Source organism: Delphinus delphis, chromosome 19 (assembly GCF_949987515.2).
Source record: "Delphinus delphis chromosome 19, mDelDel1.2, whole genome shotgun sequence".
NCBI classification, from domain to species: Eukaryota; Metazoa; Chordata; class Mammalia; order Artiodactyla; family Delphinidae; genus Delphinus; species Delphinus delphis.
In genome coordinates, this window is record NC_082701.1 from 33567601 (window position 1) to 33588764 (window position 21164).

At 46.6% G+C, this 21164-nt stretch overlaps 1 protein-coding gene across 3 annotated transcripts in view; it reads right to left on the reverse strand.

The window, feature by feature from the left end:
• Nucleotides 1-19906, reverse strand: part of HLF (HLF transcription factor, PAR bZIP family member) — a 54466-nt gene extending 34560 nt beyond the window's left edge. For all 3 annotated transcript variants that reach the window (XM_059996703.1, XM_059996702.1, XM_059996704.1), the window contains exons 1-2: nt 19401-19906; nt 16889-17224 (exon numbers count right to left, since the gene is read on the reverse strand). In XM_059996703.1, coding sequence (XP_059852686.1) covers nt 16889-17224; nt 19401-19515 — 451 coding nt within the window. In that variant the 5' untranslated portion in view covers nt 19516-19906. The remainder of the gene's footprint in view (nt 1-16888; nt 17225-19400) is intronic.
• Between the last annotated feature and the right edge of the window lie 1258 nt (nt 19907-21164).

Here is a 21164-nt window from a genome sequence, read left to right on the forward strand (position 1 = left end):
AACGCAGCTGTCGGCAAACTGGGGTGTACTGAGGCAAGGCCTCCAGGCCTGGCAGGTGCAGGATGATCACGGAGTCAGAGGTGAAAGGATGTGCCAGGTGCTCGGGTGAACACTGCCTAAGACATAAAGATAATCCACAGAAGCCCATCAAACACCATCCTGTGCAAAGGCTTGTTCTTCCTTCACAGGCCATAGGCCAAAGTCCGTCATGGACACTTTCTCAAGATTTGGAGTTTACCTGGGATTCAAGGTTCCTCCCCACGAAACTGAGATCACTCCAAGTATGGCAGGAGTTTGGCTCCCGGGTTAAACTGTGTATACTCTGGGCTGGTGTAAGGTGTGGCAAACACCTTGCTTTTGTGGGCAACTCCCACCTCGTTGCCACTGTGGCTTTGGCCTCCTATGACCACAGGAGGGACCCATTGCTCAGGGTCTCAAGCCTGTCAACTACATCTTTGGGGTGGCGATGGAAGGGTGGTTCACGGGCTGAGGAAGAAAAGGGGGATTAGTGCCCCTGCTCACTGCGCCCCTTTCAACATATTAGATCACTGCATCTCTGGGAATTTCAAATGCACTGTGCCCTCCAGCCAACTTGAGCTTCCCAACTTGGAAGGTACTGGGGACAGGGGCAGAGCACCAGGACTCCAGGAGCCTCTGAACCTCCCAGGGACTGTACCAGAGACTGCAGGATTTTATGAGCCAGTGGGCTCCTCTCGTTGAAGGGGGTGGAAGGTCCTAGAAGACACTGCTCCTTGTCTCCCCTCCCTTGCAGCAGCCCAGCCCTCAGGCTCCTGGACCACGGGGTATGCAATCAGCCATAACCAGCTAATTACGGAGCAGTTGAGATGATGAGCACCTCCCAGGCCCAGGTGAGCCTTCACCTTGGTTAATCTGCAAACCGGTTAATTGGCTCAGGATAATTGAAAGCTAATCATATGCACAGCTCAAGTGCAGTCACTGGAAACAGCAGGAAACCTCAGTAGCAGAGGAAGTCAGGTCCACTCTCAGTGAACTCTTTTGTACCTTCTCCATAGACAATGTTTAAACTCGAGCCCACTTCACCCCACTGCCCCCATACACTCCTGCACCAATCCCTTGTCATACAGTGACCCTGGTGCCTGGAAGCACATACTAAGTGTTCAATAAATTGCAACTATTATCAATCCACTAGTGTAGTTGATGGATTTAAAGTTAGGAGATTAGGGGGTCTCCAAGACATTTGGCTGGCTAGGGGAAGCACACTGGGGGAGCTGTGAAGAGCACTACACTCCCCCAGAGCATGCTTTACAAAAAGAAAAATCTGAAGCGTTCAAACATCTCTAGGAAAGCAGATCAACAGCACAAAAACATAAAGCACATTCCAAGGCTGAAGAGAAAAAAACTTCAGAACTACTAACATGGGTAACTGAAGGTCACCTCCAATCCTAAGTAGACTGGTAAATTCTCCAATGCTTTTTAAGGAAGGTAACAGAACTTCTGTATTCAATGTCAAGAATCACAGTGTGTAGGGACTTCCCTGGTGGCTCAGTGAGTAAGAATCTACCTGCCAATGCAGGGGACACAGGTTCAAGCCCTGGTCCACGAAGATCCCACATGCCGCGGAGCAACTAGGCCCGTGTGCCACAACTACTGAGCCTGTGCTTTAGAGCCCATGAGCCACAACTACTGAGCCCATGTGCCACAACTACTGAAGCCCATGTACCTAGAGCCCGTGCTCTGCAACAAGAGAAACCACCGCAATGAGAAGCCCACACACTGCAATGAAGAGTAGCCCCCACTCGCCGCAACTAGAGAAAGCCTGTGTGCAGCAACGAAGATCCAACACAGCCAAAAATAAAAAACAAATAAATAAATTTATATATATAAAAAAAAAGAATCACAGTGTGTGGAGTCCCGAGGGCCCAGCCTCCTCGTCCTTCCAAGGGCCAGTTTTCCAGGGACTCTGCAGCCGTGACCGCTGGCCACAGCCTGCCTGGCTCTATGGCTTGCCGCTGCCTCTGCTGAGCAGTAAGCACCCCAGTCTGTGCTCCACTGGAATATCCACGGGAATCTGACGGGGACTGTTGGAGTTATAGCTTCCTTCCACCTGGCCACTCCTGTCCTGTGACCATGGTACAGAATCAACAGACTTCCCTTCTTCCATTCTGTGAAGCTAACCAGAGTTAACACTTCCGCTGACAAAAAACAATACTTGCCAGGGTCTTGGATAAACACTTTTCCAGGACACCGGAAACAGCACTGGCCCGAGTCCTTGATCTTCTGCCCACTGGAGGGACAAGTACTAAAGGATCCTTCATAACCTGCTCTGTCAGGAGAGCAAATACCTGGCACAAATATGGTCCTACCTAAGCCCAGGGCAGACATCCCTAATCAATCACAGAACTCTTTCCATTGAGCCCAGACCAAGTTTCAGTCTTTCGAGATGACATTCCAGGTACCTACTAATCCATCCAAACCGGCCGAGGTGAAACCTGCTGCATGGGAAGCTCCTTCAAACCAGGATCTGGCCACCCAGAGGAGCAAGCCGAAGTGCAGCTGGCAACTGCCCTTCTAGAAAAGTTGCCATCAAAGCTAGCTGTGGGTCTTGGGGTTTTCCTTTTTTAAAAATTATTTTCTCTGGCTAATAAAAAACCCTGCTTAAAAAAATCTAACCCTTGGAGCAATGACTCTAGCCAGATAACTTGCTTTCAGGCTTCCTCTGGAATGCTGAACACCAGAGAGAAGCCAGCGGTTCCCATTCAGAATGAAAACCATTCTTTAGGAAGTAACGAGCTTTAATGCTGTTGCCCTTTTTCCCCAAAGGTGTCAAATGTCTTTTGCTTTACAGTTTTAGCTTTTGAACTCTGTCATCCTTTATGAGTGGCAGAACGTCAGACTCTTAACCCACTGACCAGCTTGGAAGCAGCACCATCACCCCAAGAAGCTTTACATGTTTTGCACCAAAATTTGAATATTTGTCTTTCGATTCATAGTAGTCTTAGAATACAGGGTCACAGAACTAAAAATAACACCCGTGTTTGATAGATAAGAAAACTGAGGCCTTGAGAGATTCAATGACCTGTCCAGAGACACGCCACCAATCCTTGCAAACCAGGTCCGGCACCTAGATTGGCTGATTCCAGATTCTGTGTTCTTTGTAAATGGTCTACCTTGAAATTATTGCTATGTGTTTTCCCCTCTTACCACTTAAAACCCAATGTAAATAAAAATGCTAACACGATTTATACTTTGATTTGAATTTAGATTGGTCAATTTTCTAATTGACTATCTTATTTTATATTTATTTGTAAGTTAGAAAAACATAGATTATTCCCATCTTACAAATGAAGAAGTGAAGCCCAGAGAGGTTGACAACTTGCTTAAGGTATTTAACAGCATAGCTGAAACAATAAATTAGATCTGTTAGTGTACCTAAAGGAGCATCATGGGGCTTGAAAAGACTCAGCCCAGCAAGTCGGAAATCTAAAAGTGAGACTCCAAAGATATGAACTACAAGTACATTCTTGTAGAAAGTGATGTTTAAATACCAGATTATCACTCTGAGTTGAAACTTACTGAGTGACAACTCTCCCAGGTCTGCTCACTGATTAGCCCATTTAATGGCATTTAACCCTCACAGCATTCCTACAAAATAGGTCGCTATGATCCAGAGGAGGAAACAGGGCTCAGAATTTAAGTGACTTGCCCTGGGTATCATGGCTTCTCAGGCGACCTCTGACTCCAAATCTGACTTAGAATAGTTTAGTGCCTAAAGGCTCCAACAAGAGTGTGCTGATGCTAATAAGACTGTGCTTCTCTGAATGTCTTTATCAAAGCTTGTTATTTCTGCCTTACAATGATTTCATCCTGATCACCATGGTTTTTGGCCCCTGAGATGGGCCCACATTTATTTTTAAGCAGCTTGTAATCAGGATGGAAGGGCTGACGAAGAAAAGAGAAGACATGCTTTGGCAGTGGATCCTCAACAGCCAATCCTCTTGCGAGCAGACTAAATTCCAGGAACCAATTTCATTTCTTTTCTTTTTTTAAAATAATTAATTAATTAATTTTGGTTGTGTTGGGTCTTTGTTGCTGCATGTGGGCTTTCTCTTGTTGCAGCGAGCAGGGGCTACTCTTCGTTGCTGTGCGTGGGCTTCTCACTGCGGTGGCTTCTCTAGTTGCAGAGCACGGGCTCTAGGTGCGTGGGCTTCAGTAGTTGCAACGTGAGGGCTCAGTAGTTGTGGCTCGCAGGCTCTAGATCGCAGGCTCAGCATTTGTGGTGCATGCACTTAGTTGCTCCACGGCATGTGGGATCTCCCCAGACCAGGGCTCGAACCCGTGTCCCCTGCAGTGGCAGGCGGGTTCTTAACCACTGTGCCACCAGGGAAGTCCCCCAGTTTCATTTCTAATATGACTGACTTGATTTCCTACAACCTCTTACACTGAGTGCTGAGCAGCATCCCAGCTTTAACACATAATGGGTATGGCTATGATTTCATATGCAATTAGCTCATTTAAACTTAGGAGCATTGTGCCTACTCTTTTATAAAAGCTCAGATATCTGATTGGATGTAAAAATATGCTGAGGGAGCTTTAGTTCCCTCTTGTGAGGGAATTCAAACGCCCCTCACAAGAGGGAACGGTCTTGACTAGTTGCAGGACTGTTGTACCTTTAAAAGGTTTATCCTGCCACACCCATATGTACACACTGTACTATATTAAGACCCATGCCAAGAACTCCACATCTCTGATCTGGCTGCAAAGCAAAGTTATATCAGGTTAATCCCAATTCTTAAATTAACTGACTTACAGCTTTCCCTTTTGTGTAAAAAACTATTTTCACACTTTTCTTCCGAATAATTTACCTCTGTTTTCTCAGTTTCCTCATGTTTCCATTGTACCTTGACAGAAGCGTCTATTTTTCCTCTCTGAAGACACCCTCTGCCAGGTTTTCATCTTGTAGGGAGGGCTAAGAAAATGTTTGAGAGATTTACACCAGGGGGAGCAGAAGCCTAGGGGGTTCGTTACCATGGAAACCCTCGGTCCTGCCTCCCCCACTCAGCAGCCCATCACTCACAGCTAGGGGCACTGCCAGTCCTCCACTCCACAACCCAAAGGTGTCACCAAAAAAGGAAAAAGAAGAAACCCCAGTCACAAATCCTATAGCACTCTGGAAAAGCTTGAGAGCACTAACAGAAACAAATTAAGTCACATTTCCCCCTTCACCCCCTCAAGGTCTTCCAGGAACAGAGTCAGAGGACGGTAAGGGGTGTGAAGATGAAAGACACAGCCCTTGCCCACGGAGCTATTCAAGGAAACAGGCACTTACACTGTTACGGGATCACAAACGGGTTTTTTGGGGAGTGGGGTATATCTTCTCACAGATGTCAGTACCTAGAATGCTCCAGCTCTGCCTCTCCATCACCCTTTCTTCCCTACAATGACTCAAGGGGCGGAGAGCATTGCTACAGTAATCATCGCTGGCCACCACTACTACAGCACAAGATTCCTTCCTACTTAAGTAGGAAAAGAGAAAAATAGTAATCGTAGAATAAACATGGGGCTTCCCTGGTGCGCAGTGGTTAAGAATCCGCCTGCCCATGCAGGGGACATGGGTTCAAGCCCGGGTCCAGGAAGATGCCACATGCCGCGGAGCAACTAAGCCCATGCGCCACAACTACTGAGCCCACGCTCTAGAGCCCGCAAGCCACAACTACTGAGCCCACGTGCCACAACTGCTGAGGCCTGTGCACCTAGAGCCCATGCTCCACAACAAGAGAAGCCACCGCAATGAAAAGCCCGCACACTGCAAAGGAGAGTAGCCCCTGCTCACCGCAACTAGAGAAAGCCTGCACACAGCAACGAAGACCCAACGCAGCCAAAAATAAATAAATAAATAGAAAAATATTTTTTAAAAAAGAAATAGAATCTCTCAAATTAAAAAAAAAACGAATACAAATGAAAGTGGTGAAAGCTTTCATTCAGATCGGCCGCTGTTCTAAGTGCTTCCCCTAGAGCATCTCGTTTACTGGTCCAGGAATCGGCTGGAGCAGGTACTGCCACCCCCACTTACAGAGGAGAAAACAAAGGCAGAAGAGTTAGAGAGCGGGTCAATCTGGCTCTGAGAGCCAAGATCTAAGCCAAGTCTGGAATTTTAACCACATTATGCTGCCCGTCGGTGAGAGGAAGCGAAGAATGAGAGCAGGCTGCTCTAGGAGATGATTATTTCATTAGTAAAATTCGAGAGAAAACCACCATCTTTGCAGATTGGTCTATGACATCTTCTCTGGCGGTACATAATTGAACAAAAACATTCTTTCGTTTCCATATATTTCCTTATATGAAAATCTAAGTTTAAAAATATGAAAATTTAGTGGGTGGAGACAAGTGGGAGGGAAGGGCAGAGAGAGATAAACTGCAACAATTTGGTGGGAACACTAATCCGAATTACTGAAACATCTAAATGACATAAATTCTTTTGCTCCTTGCTAATATACGCTGTGATTAAGAACATCAATGTATATACACACAGCTAATGTCTTTAAAGCCTATTTTGTACTCAAGTGCCTCCTAAAATTATATTTGCATAATTAATGTGTTTGGCTATATCTTTATAAAGAAGACAAAGATACCAATTTCAATTTAATCAACAGTGTAAAATCAAATGATCACAAAATCTGAATCAATGCAATGTTACTGTCAGGTAAGCTTGAGGGTAAAGAGAAATAAGTAGACTATAAGTAAACTCAAATTGCTTCTTTATACCTAATTTTTGCAATACTGAAACTTCCTGTCTTTTACCTTTAAACATCTAAGGAATCCAATAACTAAATATCACTAAATGCCCTGTTATATTTGGGCCAATTTCATTTACAATGCTAAAAAATATTTTTGACATGAATATAAATATTATTTTAAAAATCATTCATGTGTTACTGGCCATTTGAAATAAACATACTTTAGATTCTATGAGGAAAAAAAAGGCATCCAACTCCCCTGGTAAAGTGTATTAATAAAAAGAAATCAACTGTAATGAAATGAATTCTGTGAAATTCCTATGAAGTCAGTTCTACAAATTTTCCTTTTCTAGCCTCAGAAACTCCATCAAGGCTTTATTTCTATCTTTACATTTTATATTATTTACTCTTTCCTCTATAAATCGTTCAGTGGCATTTGGTCTCTAAAAGCAGTATTATTCCAACTGGATATGAGATCCCCATCCTATTTTTAAAGTTTTCTCTAGTAAAAGCCTCCATAATCTCCTTCAGTGATACTAAGCCCACAGCACAATGAATCCATTCTAAGGTGAACTACGTCTTCTGATCAATCCTTTGGGCAGATGGAGTTTGACTCTTTGTCACTCTCCTTAGAAGAACTCTTCCTACTTGGGGTACTGAGATCTCTGTTCTGAGCAATCTGATTACTGCCTATCTAGATGATCTTGTTCATCTGGTTTACAGCGCTGATTCCCATTGGTCAGGGCCTGGTGGCATCCTTCCCCAAACAAAACTTCATTTTACCCATTCAATTCAATTCAAGAGGCATTTATTGTGCATGAATGGACAGCCTCACTTAACTCTTTCCATTAAGTGCAAAAACACTTACAGAGCAGCAGTGAGGCTTTCCTTCTCTGCTCCACTATCCATGCTTGGGTTCTACTGCAAGGACATCAAAGCAGACTGTTACCCAGAGTTAATTACAAAAGAAAGCACTGCTCTTTCCCACTCAAGGAGTTTCTGCCAAAGCACTTATTTCTGCTGAACCATTTATGCAATCTCACTTTCTAAGAGAACACTTTGTCACAGATGATTTAATGTTGTAGCTCCCTGGAGCACTCTTCTGCAGCATGCACTCATTGTTTTTAGGAATCTAGGGTCTCCCAGGCAAGATGTGAGAGGGAAAGGGGTTTAATTAGCCACAATCCATCTCTCATTACAAGACCCTAAATTCCAAAGCATTCTTCCAAAAATCATTAATGAAAAAAATAAAAAATCCTGGATTAAACTTCTAAAAACAAAACTTTTAGGAGATCTGTGTGACAGTAGAACTGTATAATTTTTCAGGACAGAAAATGAGACTGGATTCCCATTATGAGCTGGATGGTTAGGGACTTGAGACAGTAACATACTTGCTAAAGTCAGAAAAGAAGGAAAACAAACATTTCAGGAATTTTCACGTTAAGTCATGGAGTGTATATCCACCAGAAGCCAATTTGACAGAAAAGAGTACTGAATAGTTTTTCCCCAACAGATGCCTGATTCTGCCAACACTCCTGTAATTGTCTATTGTACATAGCTGGAGGTGAAATTGCACACATTGACTGTTTTGTTTTTTTTCTTTTACTTAAGGGAACTGGTTTGGGTTAGGGCAACTCCTCCTTATTTCTGTCATCTTGGCTTGATCTCAGAGAACACTTCGGGGGTACCTGAGTGAGTTACTTCGTGCAGGTGCCATTCAGCAGCTCCCATTGCTCTCCCAGAGCCTGTCTGCTCCCACAAAGTCCCTTTCCTCCGGCAGCACCCCCCAACCCCAGCCACCAGATCTCTGCATGTTGTGCAGCTAATTCCGGCTTCAGGGAAGAAGGGAGCCACAAATACAAGGTCAGGACTCAAGAATACAAAACTGGGGCTTCCCAGGTGGCGCAGTGGTTGAGAGTCCACCTGACGATTCAGGGGACACGGGTTCGTGCCCTGGTCCAGGAAGATCCCACATGCCGCGGAGCGGCTGGGCCTGTGAGCCATGGCCGCTGAGCCTGCACGTCTGGAGCCTGTGCTCCACAACGGGAGAGGCCACAGCAGTGAGAGGCCTGCGTACCAGAAAAAAAAAAAAAAAAAAAAAAAAAGAATACAAAACTGTAATAAGGACTCCTTTGTCTCTCAGGAGTAAAATTACTAAGCTGGCCAAACACTTGCCTAAGTGTTTTCAGCCTGATATTACTGCTGCAGGTAATCCTTATAATCAAGTACTATTTGTATCACTGAAACCTTCCTTCTTTCTCTCTCTCACATACACATATACACACACTCAAAGAAAAACAAAAACCTACACTCATAGAAATAGGTTTAACATACTTGTTTGCAAACCCAGTAAGCTTTATAACAGAGGCATTGTAAAGCCATGAATATTAATGGCTTGGGCTTATTAAAATCTATTTTTCTACTCCTATGAGATCAGGCCTGCTTTTGGACTTTTAAATTCTGAATCATTCAAATCCCTCAAACTATTTTCTTGCCAAAGAGTGTTTCCCCTAATTGCCAAAATTATGGGCTTCATAAGTGAAACTTAAACCCTGTGTTTTTGAATTACTTTCTCTAGATCATTAGAACATTGTGTTTTGAAAAACTGTTTTATGTTCAAGGGAGAGTATTTATTTTCAAAATAACAAAAATAAGGAAGTCCCGGTTCGCCAGAGGAAACTATTGTGAAGTATCTAAAAATGTTTCAAATCCAACCTTGAACCCAAGAGGAAACGTCCACATGCCACTTCCCTGCTCAAAAACCTTCAATGGCTCCCCACTGCCTCCTGGATCAAGTTCAAGCTCGGTAGCCTGGCATGCATGAAGCTGCCAGCCTGGCTGGCACCTGCCTCTCCAGACTCACACTCCTGCCTCCTTCATATGAATTTTCTGCACCAGCCAAACTGGATCCACACCTTGTTCCCTAAACACCCGTGGGCATCCCTGCCTCCACGTTCTGCCGTTCACCATCCTGGCTCCTCCACCACTCACTTGGAGGCCCAACGGAAGGTCCAACTCCTGCAAGAAGCTTCGCCCCAGGCCCTCTTGCCCCAGGCACTGACTGCTTCCTGTGAGGCCTGGCAGCCCTCACCGTCTGCACTGCTCCCTTATTAATTTTCAAATGTTTTGCTCACTTTATTGCTTACTCTTTCACCCTCCTCTTTTCAGTAGACATTGGAGGCTTCTATGTACACATCACTTGGCACTGAGGACATGCGAGCTTGTCCTGTCACTCATCTTTTTACCTACAAGTTCTATCTTCCCTACTAAGCTGCCATCTCCTGGAGACCAGCAGCCAAATCACACCCTTGTCTGTCTTCCCCAGGGGGCAGCACAAAGCCAAAGCTGATGCTATTGCTGGGGACCGTCCACACGGCTCCCCACCCCGCCAGCTTCCTCTGCGGCTTTCTCATCTTCATACCATTGACTGCAGGAAAGTAACGGTATGGATCTCGGGTAAGGGTTGGCCAACTAGGGTAGGTACCATGCTGGCCCTTCATGCACATTAGAAAGCTCACATCAACCCAACCAAAATGCTACTTTGCAGATGAGAAAATAAATGTGTGGAAAGAGAAAGATTTATCCATTAAAGGACCACTGGGGGGAAGGAGGAATTATTATTCTGGAATGCTTATGTAAAGTCTTACTTGTAAGTAGGAAGATGAACTAGACTCCCCTCCTCTCCCAGCACCCTAACACGCCTTTATGGTTCCTTTACCCCTGAGGTCACTGTATTTCCTTCAAGTATAATTACTGCCTACTAGTAAAAATTCACAATAGTAACAACAATTGATTGACTGATTTACTAGCCATATATGCCCTGGAGAAATCCTCTACTCAAGAACTTCTTTGAACTGCATTTTGCTTGCTTGATTTTTTTAATCTCATGAACAAGGAGGACTGAATAAAGTTAGCTACCCAAGGCTACTTAAAACTCAGAGGCGAAGAGAGGGGCGAGAAAGGCTCGGCAGAGAAGCAGAGGAGGAATTCCAACTCCAGAGGCCTTAACTGGCTAGGAAGGGAAAAGTATGGAGACTGCCTAGGAGTCCAGTGGGAGGTCCTCCTATGAGAAATGAGATCAGATGGTAATGAGAAAGCCACTCGGAGCAGCTGTTATTGGGCGTTGCTGTGTGCCCGTCCCTGTGCCTAGTAATCCCCATATAAACTTCAGCAATGCTAGGAGGCAGGTCCAGGGATTACTCCGAAGTTCCAGGTGGGAAATCCGAAGCTCAGACCATTTGAAGGACCTGCCTGAGATCGTGAGCAGGCATGGCAGGGGCGGGATTTTGCCGGGAGGGATCTGTGTCTTTCCAAACACAGGTCATTCTGATGGACATTTGAATGGTGAGCCAGCAGGCATCTAGGTCTGCAGCACATTTCAGTTTATTCCAAACAATGGTTTAGTGGTTTCAGATTAAGACATTTGCTGCGGGGACACCAAATATTATAATAAAGGAAGACATCAGATGGGACCAATACTCTCAATCATTCCCTTACAGAATCAGATACAGGGCCTGTACCTGCCTGTCCCTCTCTCATGTATTATTTTCCAATGTTTTTCTCAATCTCATTACTTCCCCTACTACCTTCCCTCTCTCCTCCATTTCCACTGCTGAGACATAAAAAATGATTCCTGGGTGAAAGTGATTAGTGCCGGTTGGAGGGGAGGTTTATGAGAAACCTAATAAGTCACCGCTGTCTCTCACCCTCTGGCTCTCTACACCAGGACGTTATCACAGCGCCTTTCTTCGCACCCACACCCTCACCCCCTTCCTTCTCCTCTACCGAGTTCTGTCTTGATGTTGCTATTTTTCTAGTCTGGTAGACACAGCGCTGAACTGCAAAGACTCTGACAAGCCCCCTGGCAGGCGCTGGTCTACAGGAATCCCGCCTCCTGTAGCAGCGCAGAGAACACAGCGCCTCCGGGCAGACGGGCAGGAGAGAGGGCTGCATTTGGGGTCTGGCTAGAATGTGGGGCAGAGCAGGTTTCCCTGGCATGGGAACGGCCCTCCAGAGCTCAGCTTTCTCATGCCAGGGTCAGGATTACAGTTCCTCACTGGCACTCGCTGTAGTTCGCCTGGGAAGGGAAGCGAGAGTGGGGGCAGGAGGGTGGCAGGCAGCCAGCACGCCACCCAGAGCTGGGCAAGCTCCACAGGGCACAGCCACGTGCCTGGAGCACACGGTCATGCAGGCAGGCAGCCAGGGTGCCCGGGGCTCGCACGAGACCTGGGGGCTGGGTAGCCAGTGAGCGGCTGTTTCCACACTGGAGGAACAGGAGTTGCTAACCCAGAAGCGCAGCTGCTGGGGTAACGTCAGGGAAGTGGCTCGTCTCAACCCAGAGCAGAGGAGAAAAGTCAGGCAGGCTCTAAGGAATAGGGCCTGGGCATGCTGGGGAAAAAACAACAACAACAACAAAAAAACGCACGTCCTATTTTTGCAGAGGGAAGGGCACTGGATGAAACAAATCCCTAAATGGAGAACGGGTTTGGGAATAAGCCATTCCTTTCCCTACTTGCAAGCCACGACATCATTCTAGCTCCAGGCTCTGAGTATGCATGTGCCACACACCCTGTTAAAACCCCACAAAAGGGGGATTATTTACAGTCTCCATTCTACTGATGAGAAAACCAAGGCTTAAAGAGGTCAAGGAATCGACCTCTGGTTACAAATCCAGGATGTGAACCCAAGTCCCTGGGTCCAGAGCTGATACTCTTAAGCACCCAGTCACCCTTGCTGTCCATACCTGTCTGGGAATACCTCTTGCCAGAAGGCTAGGATCCACTGTCCTGGGAATGTTTCACATGACAAAGCCAAGAGAACAGGGCAGGCCTGTCCTCTACAAGGTGTGGTGGAGAAGACAAACCCTTACAAGAAACAAAAAAGTCTGCCTGCTTCCAGAACAAAGCTGTCTCTCACCCCTCGTGATTTCCTTGAACCTGATGAATGAAAAGCACTTTCAAGATATACCTGGGGCGCGGTGCACCTCAACTCAATCAGGGCGCTGCCAATCTGCAGATTTATCAACATGCTGGAAGGGAAAATATACGAACTGCATGCCCTGAAGGGAAGGGAGAAACTGAAGCTTCATCTCATGATGCTGGAAAAACCAAAAGAAGCCTGTTGCCTAAGCAGGACTCTCATAATCCCAGAACCACCAGCACAGAACTCCCCTCCACCATGGTTCAGAACCCAGAGCCAGCATCTTCCTTCCATGTGAAAAGCTCATTACAAGGCAAGGTCAGCAATTCCAGGACACGGATTCCATCCTGCGAGGGTACCATGGGGTCTCCCCCACCTCCTCACTCTCCTTGGGCCACCCATTCATGCCCTCCTCTTCCCACTCACCACCACATGTAAGGGTTTTCACTTCACTCCGTAACCAGCCTTCATCAAAACCTAGGCTCTGTGCTCAGAACTGGAAAGAGAGGCTTCGGAATTCTCAGCTGAATACGGGTCTAAAGTGGTAGGACACCCTCAAGCTATTCAAAGAAAAACCACCAGAGGAAACAATTTCAAATCTGGCTTTACAAGCATGTGATTTAAAAATAACTCTGCCTTTGTCTGCTATAGATGACTTCCCTAAAGGGACTGCTGTCCTTAAAGCAATTGCTCAATTCTCAGGGCAAACTGATTCTTATTTTTCCAGTACGCAGCACATACCTCCAGGAAAGCACTCCCAGGTACCACCTCTGATAGCATCTGACATGCAAACATCGAAGTGGTCAGGATGATTTCCTGCCTGGGAAAGTCCAGGCTGGCCCGGGAAAGTCCAGGAAGCTGCATCTCGGGTGACTGAGAAGCCCGTGCAGGTGGCTATAGCACCCAGGAACCACCACTCTTCCTTCATTAAGATGTCACCCCAGAAAGCTTAGCAATAACCCCATAGCCACAGGAGGTTTCAATGGATCCCTGGGTTATTTCTTCAAGGAAAATTGTATTCAGATATTTAATTCATTCTTTGATCAGATAGCTAGACAGAGGAATAAGGATGAGTATATAAAACAGGAAAGGGGTTGGAGGGTAGTCAGGGTAAATAATAAGAGAATTCACAAGAACGCTCACCTTGTCATTCCAAGACACACTTGGGGTAAACCTAGAAGTGCATAATTTGTCACCTCACAGCTTCATTTCCTTTCAACCACACAGGCAGCACTAATGGCACAATGTTACTGAGTGTAACTCAAAAGATGCATGCCGAGCAGAGAGCAGAAAACAAATGTTTAATAAAATTGCTTTGCAATTATCTCCTGATTAGTCTGATGTCTCAGTTTTATCAACTAAAAGTGTATAAGTATACTCTTATTAACATTATATTTCTTCTTGGCAACTTAAGGTCTCCTGACCTTCTCAAAAGTTTTGCCATAAAGCATTACAGGAGGTAAAAAGCATCCACGTGTGTGACAGGACCCTGAATTAAGCCCAGATTTTGTCATTCAAATCGAAAGTCAAGATCAGTAGTTCTCAACGGGGGTGATTTTGCCCTCAGGGGACGTTTGGTAGTAACTGGAGACATTTTTACTTGTCACAGGTTGTGGGAGGGGGTAGTTTTACTGCCTTCTGGAGGACAGAGGCCAGGGATGCCCTTAAACATCCTACAATGCACAGGACAGTCCTCACAACAAAGACTTACCTGAAACGTCAAACAGTGCCAAAGCTGAGAAATCTTGCTCTAGACTGAAATTCTACAATTCCCAGAATGTTCACAGCTACATCTGTGCTCTTCCCTTCTGAGGACTTATTTTCCTCAAGATTAACTTGGTATTTCTATTCTGGTCACCACTGTGATTACAGAGAATAATCAAGAACTTCCTCCTTTTTCAGGTTTGCTTGTGATATACCATCCAACACTCCCTAGAATTTTACTTTGCATTATCACCTTTATAATGATCAGCACTGTACGAAAAAGCAGTGTTATTTTACCTGCATTTGGTATTTTAATAAGAGCTCTAACTTCTTTTCCTTTTTTGTCAGGACTATCACTGAGTTTAAATGAATTGAAGAGTATTATTTTGAAGTGTGTTTCCATTATGAAAAAGGATGCTTAAATGAAGAGCTTATTTCTAGATGCCAGTGCCCCGTCTGATCCTAGTGCCTTTAACTCCATAACCTAACAAAATGATAGCCACTGAAACTCAGCAGTCCTTTGCTATGGATTGCAAACCTGATTCGGGCATCAGAAGTTTCTGAAAGTCATTAATACTGATTCTGTGAGCCCTGACAAGTGACTTTTAAGGAAGCTTCAAACTCCAAAACCCCAATTCTTGATTTTTCAGTAGAAACCTAAGGGTGGGGTCCCAATATCTGCATGCCTCTTGGGAAAAAATACAGCGTTTCTAACATGGCACATATCCTGTACGTGAGAGAAAACTGAGAAATACGTGTCAACTGAGTATATGCGTTAGGCTTAGAATACCCCAAGCCAAAAACTATTGGTCAAAATCTCCTGACATTTCTCTCCAGAAAAAAGGGTTATATACTGTACCTAATTACTTTATGAAGGTATTTCAGAAGGCAGAAATTGGAATAAATGATGACAGTTGACACAGAATAATGATCGTAACTGCTCTCATTAAAAAATAACTAGTGCTTGTCATTTGACCCTTTATACATACTGTCTCTAATTTTCACAATAGTCCAATCAAATAGAAATTATACCCTCCTACACAAAGGGAAACTGAGGCCCGGAAAGACTGTATCACTTTGTAAGGTCACACGGCTACGAAGTGGTCAGTCTCATTCTGCAGAGAAGATGACTGAGGCATAACTGCGCCTTCTCCCTGAGGCTCTGTCCCCTTCCTCCTGGTTGTTTTCTCACTCTGAATGGTTATTTATTTTGTTGTCTGTTCCTGGGAAAACGGCCTGTGTGTCCTAAGTAACAGGGGCTCAGGGTCACATAAAGGAGTGTTTCCCTAAGCTTCCGTGGCCTTCTGAGGTGGTCAGAGGCTAAGACTTAAAGCCATGCCAGCCAGTAGCCTTGAAGTTATAATTCAAAGTGGGTTTTGGAGAAGGGGCAGCACAGAGAGATTTGATGGGAAAGCTTCAACACTAACATTTCAAGGCAGGGGCGTTCTCTTCCTCCTCTGCACCGTTTCGTTTCATTTTAATCTCGCTCTGTGTGTCACAGAAATTCTACACGAGTTGAGGACATAGACTTCAGGAATGATCTCTAGCACAAGTCTCCCATTGTCCTGCTTTCTGTCCTCCCCGCAGCTAAGGCCCTTGGCTCAGCGACCTTCCTGACAATTTATCTGGCTGCATCTTTGTTCCTGGTTACCTGCGCTCGCTCGTGAAGTGGCCTTTCTTCCTGTTCATTTTGTACGACAGGGTACTAAAGGCACGAAGACAGAGCTCCCTCAACTTGTGTTTATATCTGAGCATTTGGCGGTGGGTTTTGAAGTACTGGTCATTTCAGGTAACGTTTTTGTGTAATATTTCAACACCATTTAAAGCCAGCCTTGGGGCCTTGTGGGTTTTGATAAAAGTGGATTACGTGTGGTGAACAGATGAAAATGAAAAAAAATATATAAGAACAATTTGGTTTATAGGAATGGGGAAAAGAGAGAGACGGGATCTGATGCTGAAGAAGGCTAAGCCACGCTTAATGTGAGAGCTGCTTTTAGATTCAGTTTCTCAATCGACGACAACACAAGATGAAATGGATGGAAAAGCTATCTGCCCCACACCCCTGACTCACATTTTTTTCCTTTGGGCCAGAGAACAATGCATATAGGTAAACCACAGCCTTATAGACAGTCTGTCTACCCAAACCATTCAGCAAGGTCCTATTGTCTGTGTATTTGGGGAATGAGGAAAAGAGACAGAAGATGAGATGGATGCCTAAATTACCCAAATCATTAACTGTAGGTTGGTATTTCTTAAACTGCAGTCCTTGGATCAGCTGCATTAGAATCCCCCAGGGAGCCGGTTACAAATGCATATCCCTGGGCCTCATCCAGACCTGAAAAATCAGACTTTCTGGGGGTAGGTTCCATAGAATCTGCCTTTAGCTGACTCTCCAGCTGATATGCTCATTGAAGTGGGACAACCACTACAATGAAATACAAGACTCCACTTGTCAAGCACCCCTGATCGTTAAGACGTTTATATCACCCGCACCCTCTCCCTCCTTCTCCCTCCTCCCCACCTGAAGGGAGAACCTTCTGAGAGTTTACCTGGTCTGATGGGGCTCTGCATACAGTTTGGGGATGGGATGCCAGGGTGAATGGGTGCAGAGGTCCGACTGCTGAGGTCCATGACGGAGGGGGCAGCTGAGGAAGCCGGCTGTAGCCCGGGAGGGTGAGGGCTGTGGTCATGCTGAGACGGGCTGGGGGGAATGCCATTTTCTGACAAAAACTCCTCCAGGTCCATGTATTCCAACTGGAAAGTATCTCCGTCATAGGGAAGAGTTTTGTCCCATAAGGTGGGTCCCAAGAATGCTGACTGGGGGACCGTCGGGCTATTACTCTCATCATCCAGCTTCTTTTCCTTGTCTTTATCTTTACTAAATGCTGCAAAAAGGGGGGGGGGGGAAATTGGAGTTTAAAAAAGAAAATGAAGAAGTCTTGCTTTTTTAATCACTCCTCCTGGCTTCTGCTACAAGACTACTTCCCACAAATGCCGGGGTTCTTCTCTAGCTGCTGGTTCTTGTGGACCTAGAGTTAAAAGTTCAGGCAGGACAAGGATCTCTGCCTGTTTTTCAACATCTTCCTATTTACTTTGGAAAGAAAGCACTAGTCCTCGGGACAGGGCTAGAGACTGATCTGGGATATAAACAAGACAGCACAGGATTCAGTGCATTATTTGAAGAGACGATAATTTAAATCTACAGTGGTAAAATAACACCTGCAATTACATACAACTGCTGTGATTTTTAAGAACACAGCCAATAACCAGGCATGATTTATCCTCCAGGAAACTGATTACAGTAACAATATGAGGTCATTCATATTTAGAAAGCCAGTGCATTCATAATTCTAATTTTGGTAAAGCAGGGACTCTCCACCCTTCTTTGATACCATGTACTGAGCACCTACTAACATACCTGGTTCTTTCCATATATTTTTCCCCCCAAAAAATTTCATAATAAACTTGCAAATAGCGACGATCCCCATTCACAATGAAGCAATGGAGGCTCTGAGACTTGATAGGAGCTTGACCAATGCCTCACATTGCAGAAAGGAAAGCTGAGAACTGCCTAGCCCACAATGTGCTTTGCTTCTAAAGCCACTGAGGTACGCTGTATTTTACAAAAGGAGTTTTTTGTTTTGGTTTGGTTTCAAATACGAAGTGTTTTCTTCCTCCTCTTCCCCAAACACTGAAGTATGACCCAACTCAAAAATTATACATGTATGCAACCTGTCAAAAACACAAGTATCAGAAAAGGTGGTTCCTCTGGATACCTGTGATGGAGGTGTGCAGCTGCTTTCTACCTGGAAGTATCACTCACCCCATTAGGTCTTTAACCAGCGCTCTGGATTTGAACAAGTCTAGTACTCAGGTGCGGGTGGCATCTGGGATTAAGCAATTTGGCTTCTGAGCTTCTTCCTCACAGAAACACAGTCTCCATCGCCATTCATTCTAATCCTCTACGGTCTCATCTCTCAAGAATCTGACTTTAAAACACCCACAGATGCAAAAGACTGCAGGCAACACCTTCCTCCCAAGTGCTCCTCCTTAAAGGGGAGTTAAGAGAGAAGCTATGTTCTGCAGACGGCGAACCAAACCCCTCAACTCTTGTAATGCAACAGGTTGCCCTAGGAAAGAAGATGCGAGTAATCCCGGGCTACTTGTAGCCAAATGATCTTTCAAGACTTTACACTCTGAGCCGCACGGTTCACCGCACGGTTCATATCTGCTACCATGATATCGAAGGCATGAAACCCAAACGACAAATCCCTGGCGGCACCAGCTGGGTTCGGCGCCTCCTCGCACGACCCCTCCTGGCCCGCTCCAACCAAGGTTGCCTGGGGAAGGTTTGGGACTTACCAAGAAAAGGCTCAAGCCAGAGGAGGCTCCTGCGCGGTTACACGTGAGCCTGCTCCGCTCTCCCCTCCCACCAGGAAAAGTGCGCTGGGAAGGTGGCAGCGCTGGGGGCGTGCGCGGCATCCCGCCCAGAGACCACTCCCCCAGCCAACCCCAACCAACACCCCCCTTTCTGAAGCACCCAGCCAGGGAGAACAGGCGTCTCCGCTCTCACCTCGGGTGTTCCAAACACTAACAACTAACAGCAACGATAAGCACGATCCCAATACCCAGGCTCCGCAGTGAGACCCCCGACTCGAGCCCCCACCCGCGTGGAAGCCGGCCCTGTGGTTTCTCTTCCCAGCCCGCGCTACTCTGCCTGCGTGCAGGCGGTTTCACTCTGCGTGCGGGTGAACCTCAATCTAGGGAACACTGACCTGTCAAGTTCTATCTCCCACCTGCGCCGCCCGAGCGGGACCCGGGAAGGCCCGGCCGGGTCCCCAACGCTATTTTAAACGTTGCTCAGCGAGGGGGTCCCCTCCCCTTTTTGAGGAGGAGGGATGGGGCGATAGGTGAGCTCCTCGATTTCATCAAAGCAAGGCCGGGGTGCCGGGGGCAGGGACGGAGGGGTATGGATGCTCCAGCGGGGGTGCCCGGCCCAGGAGGGGGCCCCGGAAGCGTTGTTCCTTCCCAGAGCGGGGCAGCCAGGAGGGCAGCGCTCACCGTCTTCGTGATGAAGGGGGAGCTTCAGCGGGTTCTCCAGCAAGGACCTGAGCACGCCGTAGGGAGGCGGGATAAAGGTGGGATTCAGTGGGAGCTGTCGGGACATTTTCTCCATCGCGATGCACTCAATTTTTTTTTCTTAAAAAAAAAAAAAACAACAACCCCAACCTCCCCCAAAAATGTTGCTGAGCTTTTTCCTCCGTCCTTTGCCAAAACTTCTCGCTTTCAAGGCGGTGCAGACAGGGAAGAAAAAAAAAATTACTTATGTCTTTATAAATACATCTGCGTAAAAATATAAAAACAAAAAACTTTCGGGTTCCCAATGCAGTCCCCAGAGAGCGCGCCAAGTGCCCGCGGGCTCCTCCACGACGTGCAGGATGCTCTCACTTGCTTCGAACCCCTCGTCTTGTTAAATGTTCAAAATTGCGAAAAAGAAAGAAAAAATATGCAGACAGCTGCAGAGGGCGGAAGGCACCGCACCGCCCGGCCGCGTCGCACTAGCTCAGAGGCCGCGGGCCGTCCCACCCCACCCCCCCTCCCCGAGCCGGCGGCCGCTGCTCCCCCGCGCTCCGCTGCCCCGCAGCGCCGGGCTCAGCGCATCCAGCCGCCCATGTGCCGCGGCCTGACAAGAGTGACGTCAGGGCCCGCACCGCGCGCCGATAGGCGTGCGGGGGCGGGGCCCCACGCGGGCCCGCCCGTCCGCCGCCGCGTGTTTAGCGTCGTCGCGCGCTCCAATTTTCTGGGACCGTGCGGCTCTAGCGGGCTGTAAAGAGACAGGCGTCGGGGCGTCAGGTCCCCTGGGCCACAGACCTGGGCTGAGAATCTAACTTTTTCAGAGTAGGAAGAGGAATGAGAAATTTATCTCAGTAGTTTTTAACCTGGGAATAATCTAGGGAGTTAAAAAAAAAAAAAAAATCCAGATGCCCAGGCCGCATCCTAGATCAGTTAAATCGGACTTCTGGCCTGACATCCAGGCAACATTAGTTTTTAAAGCTCCCGGAGTGGTTTTAAGGAGCTGCCAAGTTCGACAATGATTGGTTTAGATCGAATTGAAAATACCCTTCTAAATATTTCTCCTGGTGCCAGCCAAGCTTAGCACCCTCTCTCTTGCCCCGTACTTGCTAGAAGTTCTAATGAGTTACAAAAAGCAGAGAGGGGGACGACAGAGACTCGTTGTGAACTGTTTCCCACGCTTTGAAGGGGGTATTCATAGGGATAAACTTTGGCCTGAAGTTGAGTGAGGACAGGAGAGAGACACACAGGGAATGGTATTTCAGAAATATTTGCTCTAGGAGAGAACATATGACTGTGCCTGGGTTACGAGATCTGCACGGTAATTAAAATAATTTTGTAAAGTTTCCCTTAAAGTGGTATAGGCTTCAGGGCGATCGCAGCGGCCGCAGCTTTGCCAGTTTGGTCTCAGGGCTCTGGTGGTCGCTGAGCACTGCCAGCAACTGGGTGTGGGTTGGGTGGGAGCGCTGGCATCCAGGCTTGGAGAGCTCGCAGCAGGCATCGGGGTCTTCCACCCCGCCTTCGTCTCCTCGCTAAGATTAGGGTACCGTCATCTGGGGAAGGAACTGAAAGAAGGAATGGGCACAAATTAAAGAAAACATTCTTTCAATGAGGCAGAAAGGCCTCTGTAAAGACTGCCTCTGAGGTGGGATATGCTGGAGTCTCAGCGGCTCTTCACTGGAGCCCCCGATGGCATCTGGAAGCCAGGAGACCAAGTGCAGGGTGCCCCTGGCAGGGTGACTACTGGCAAGT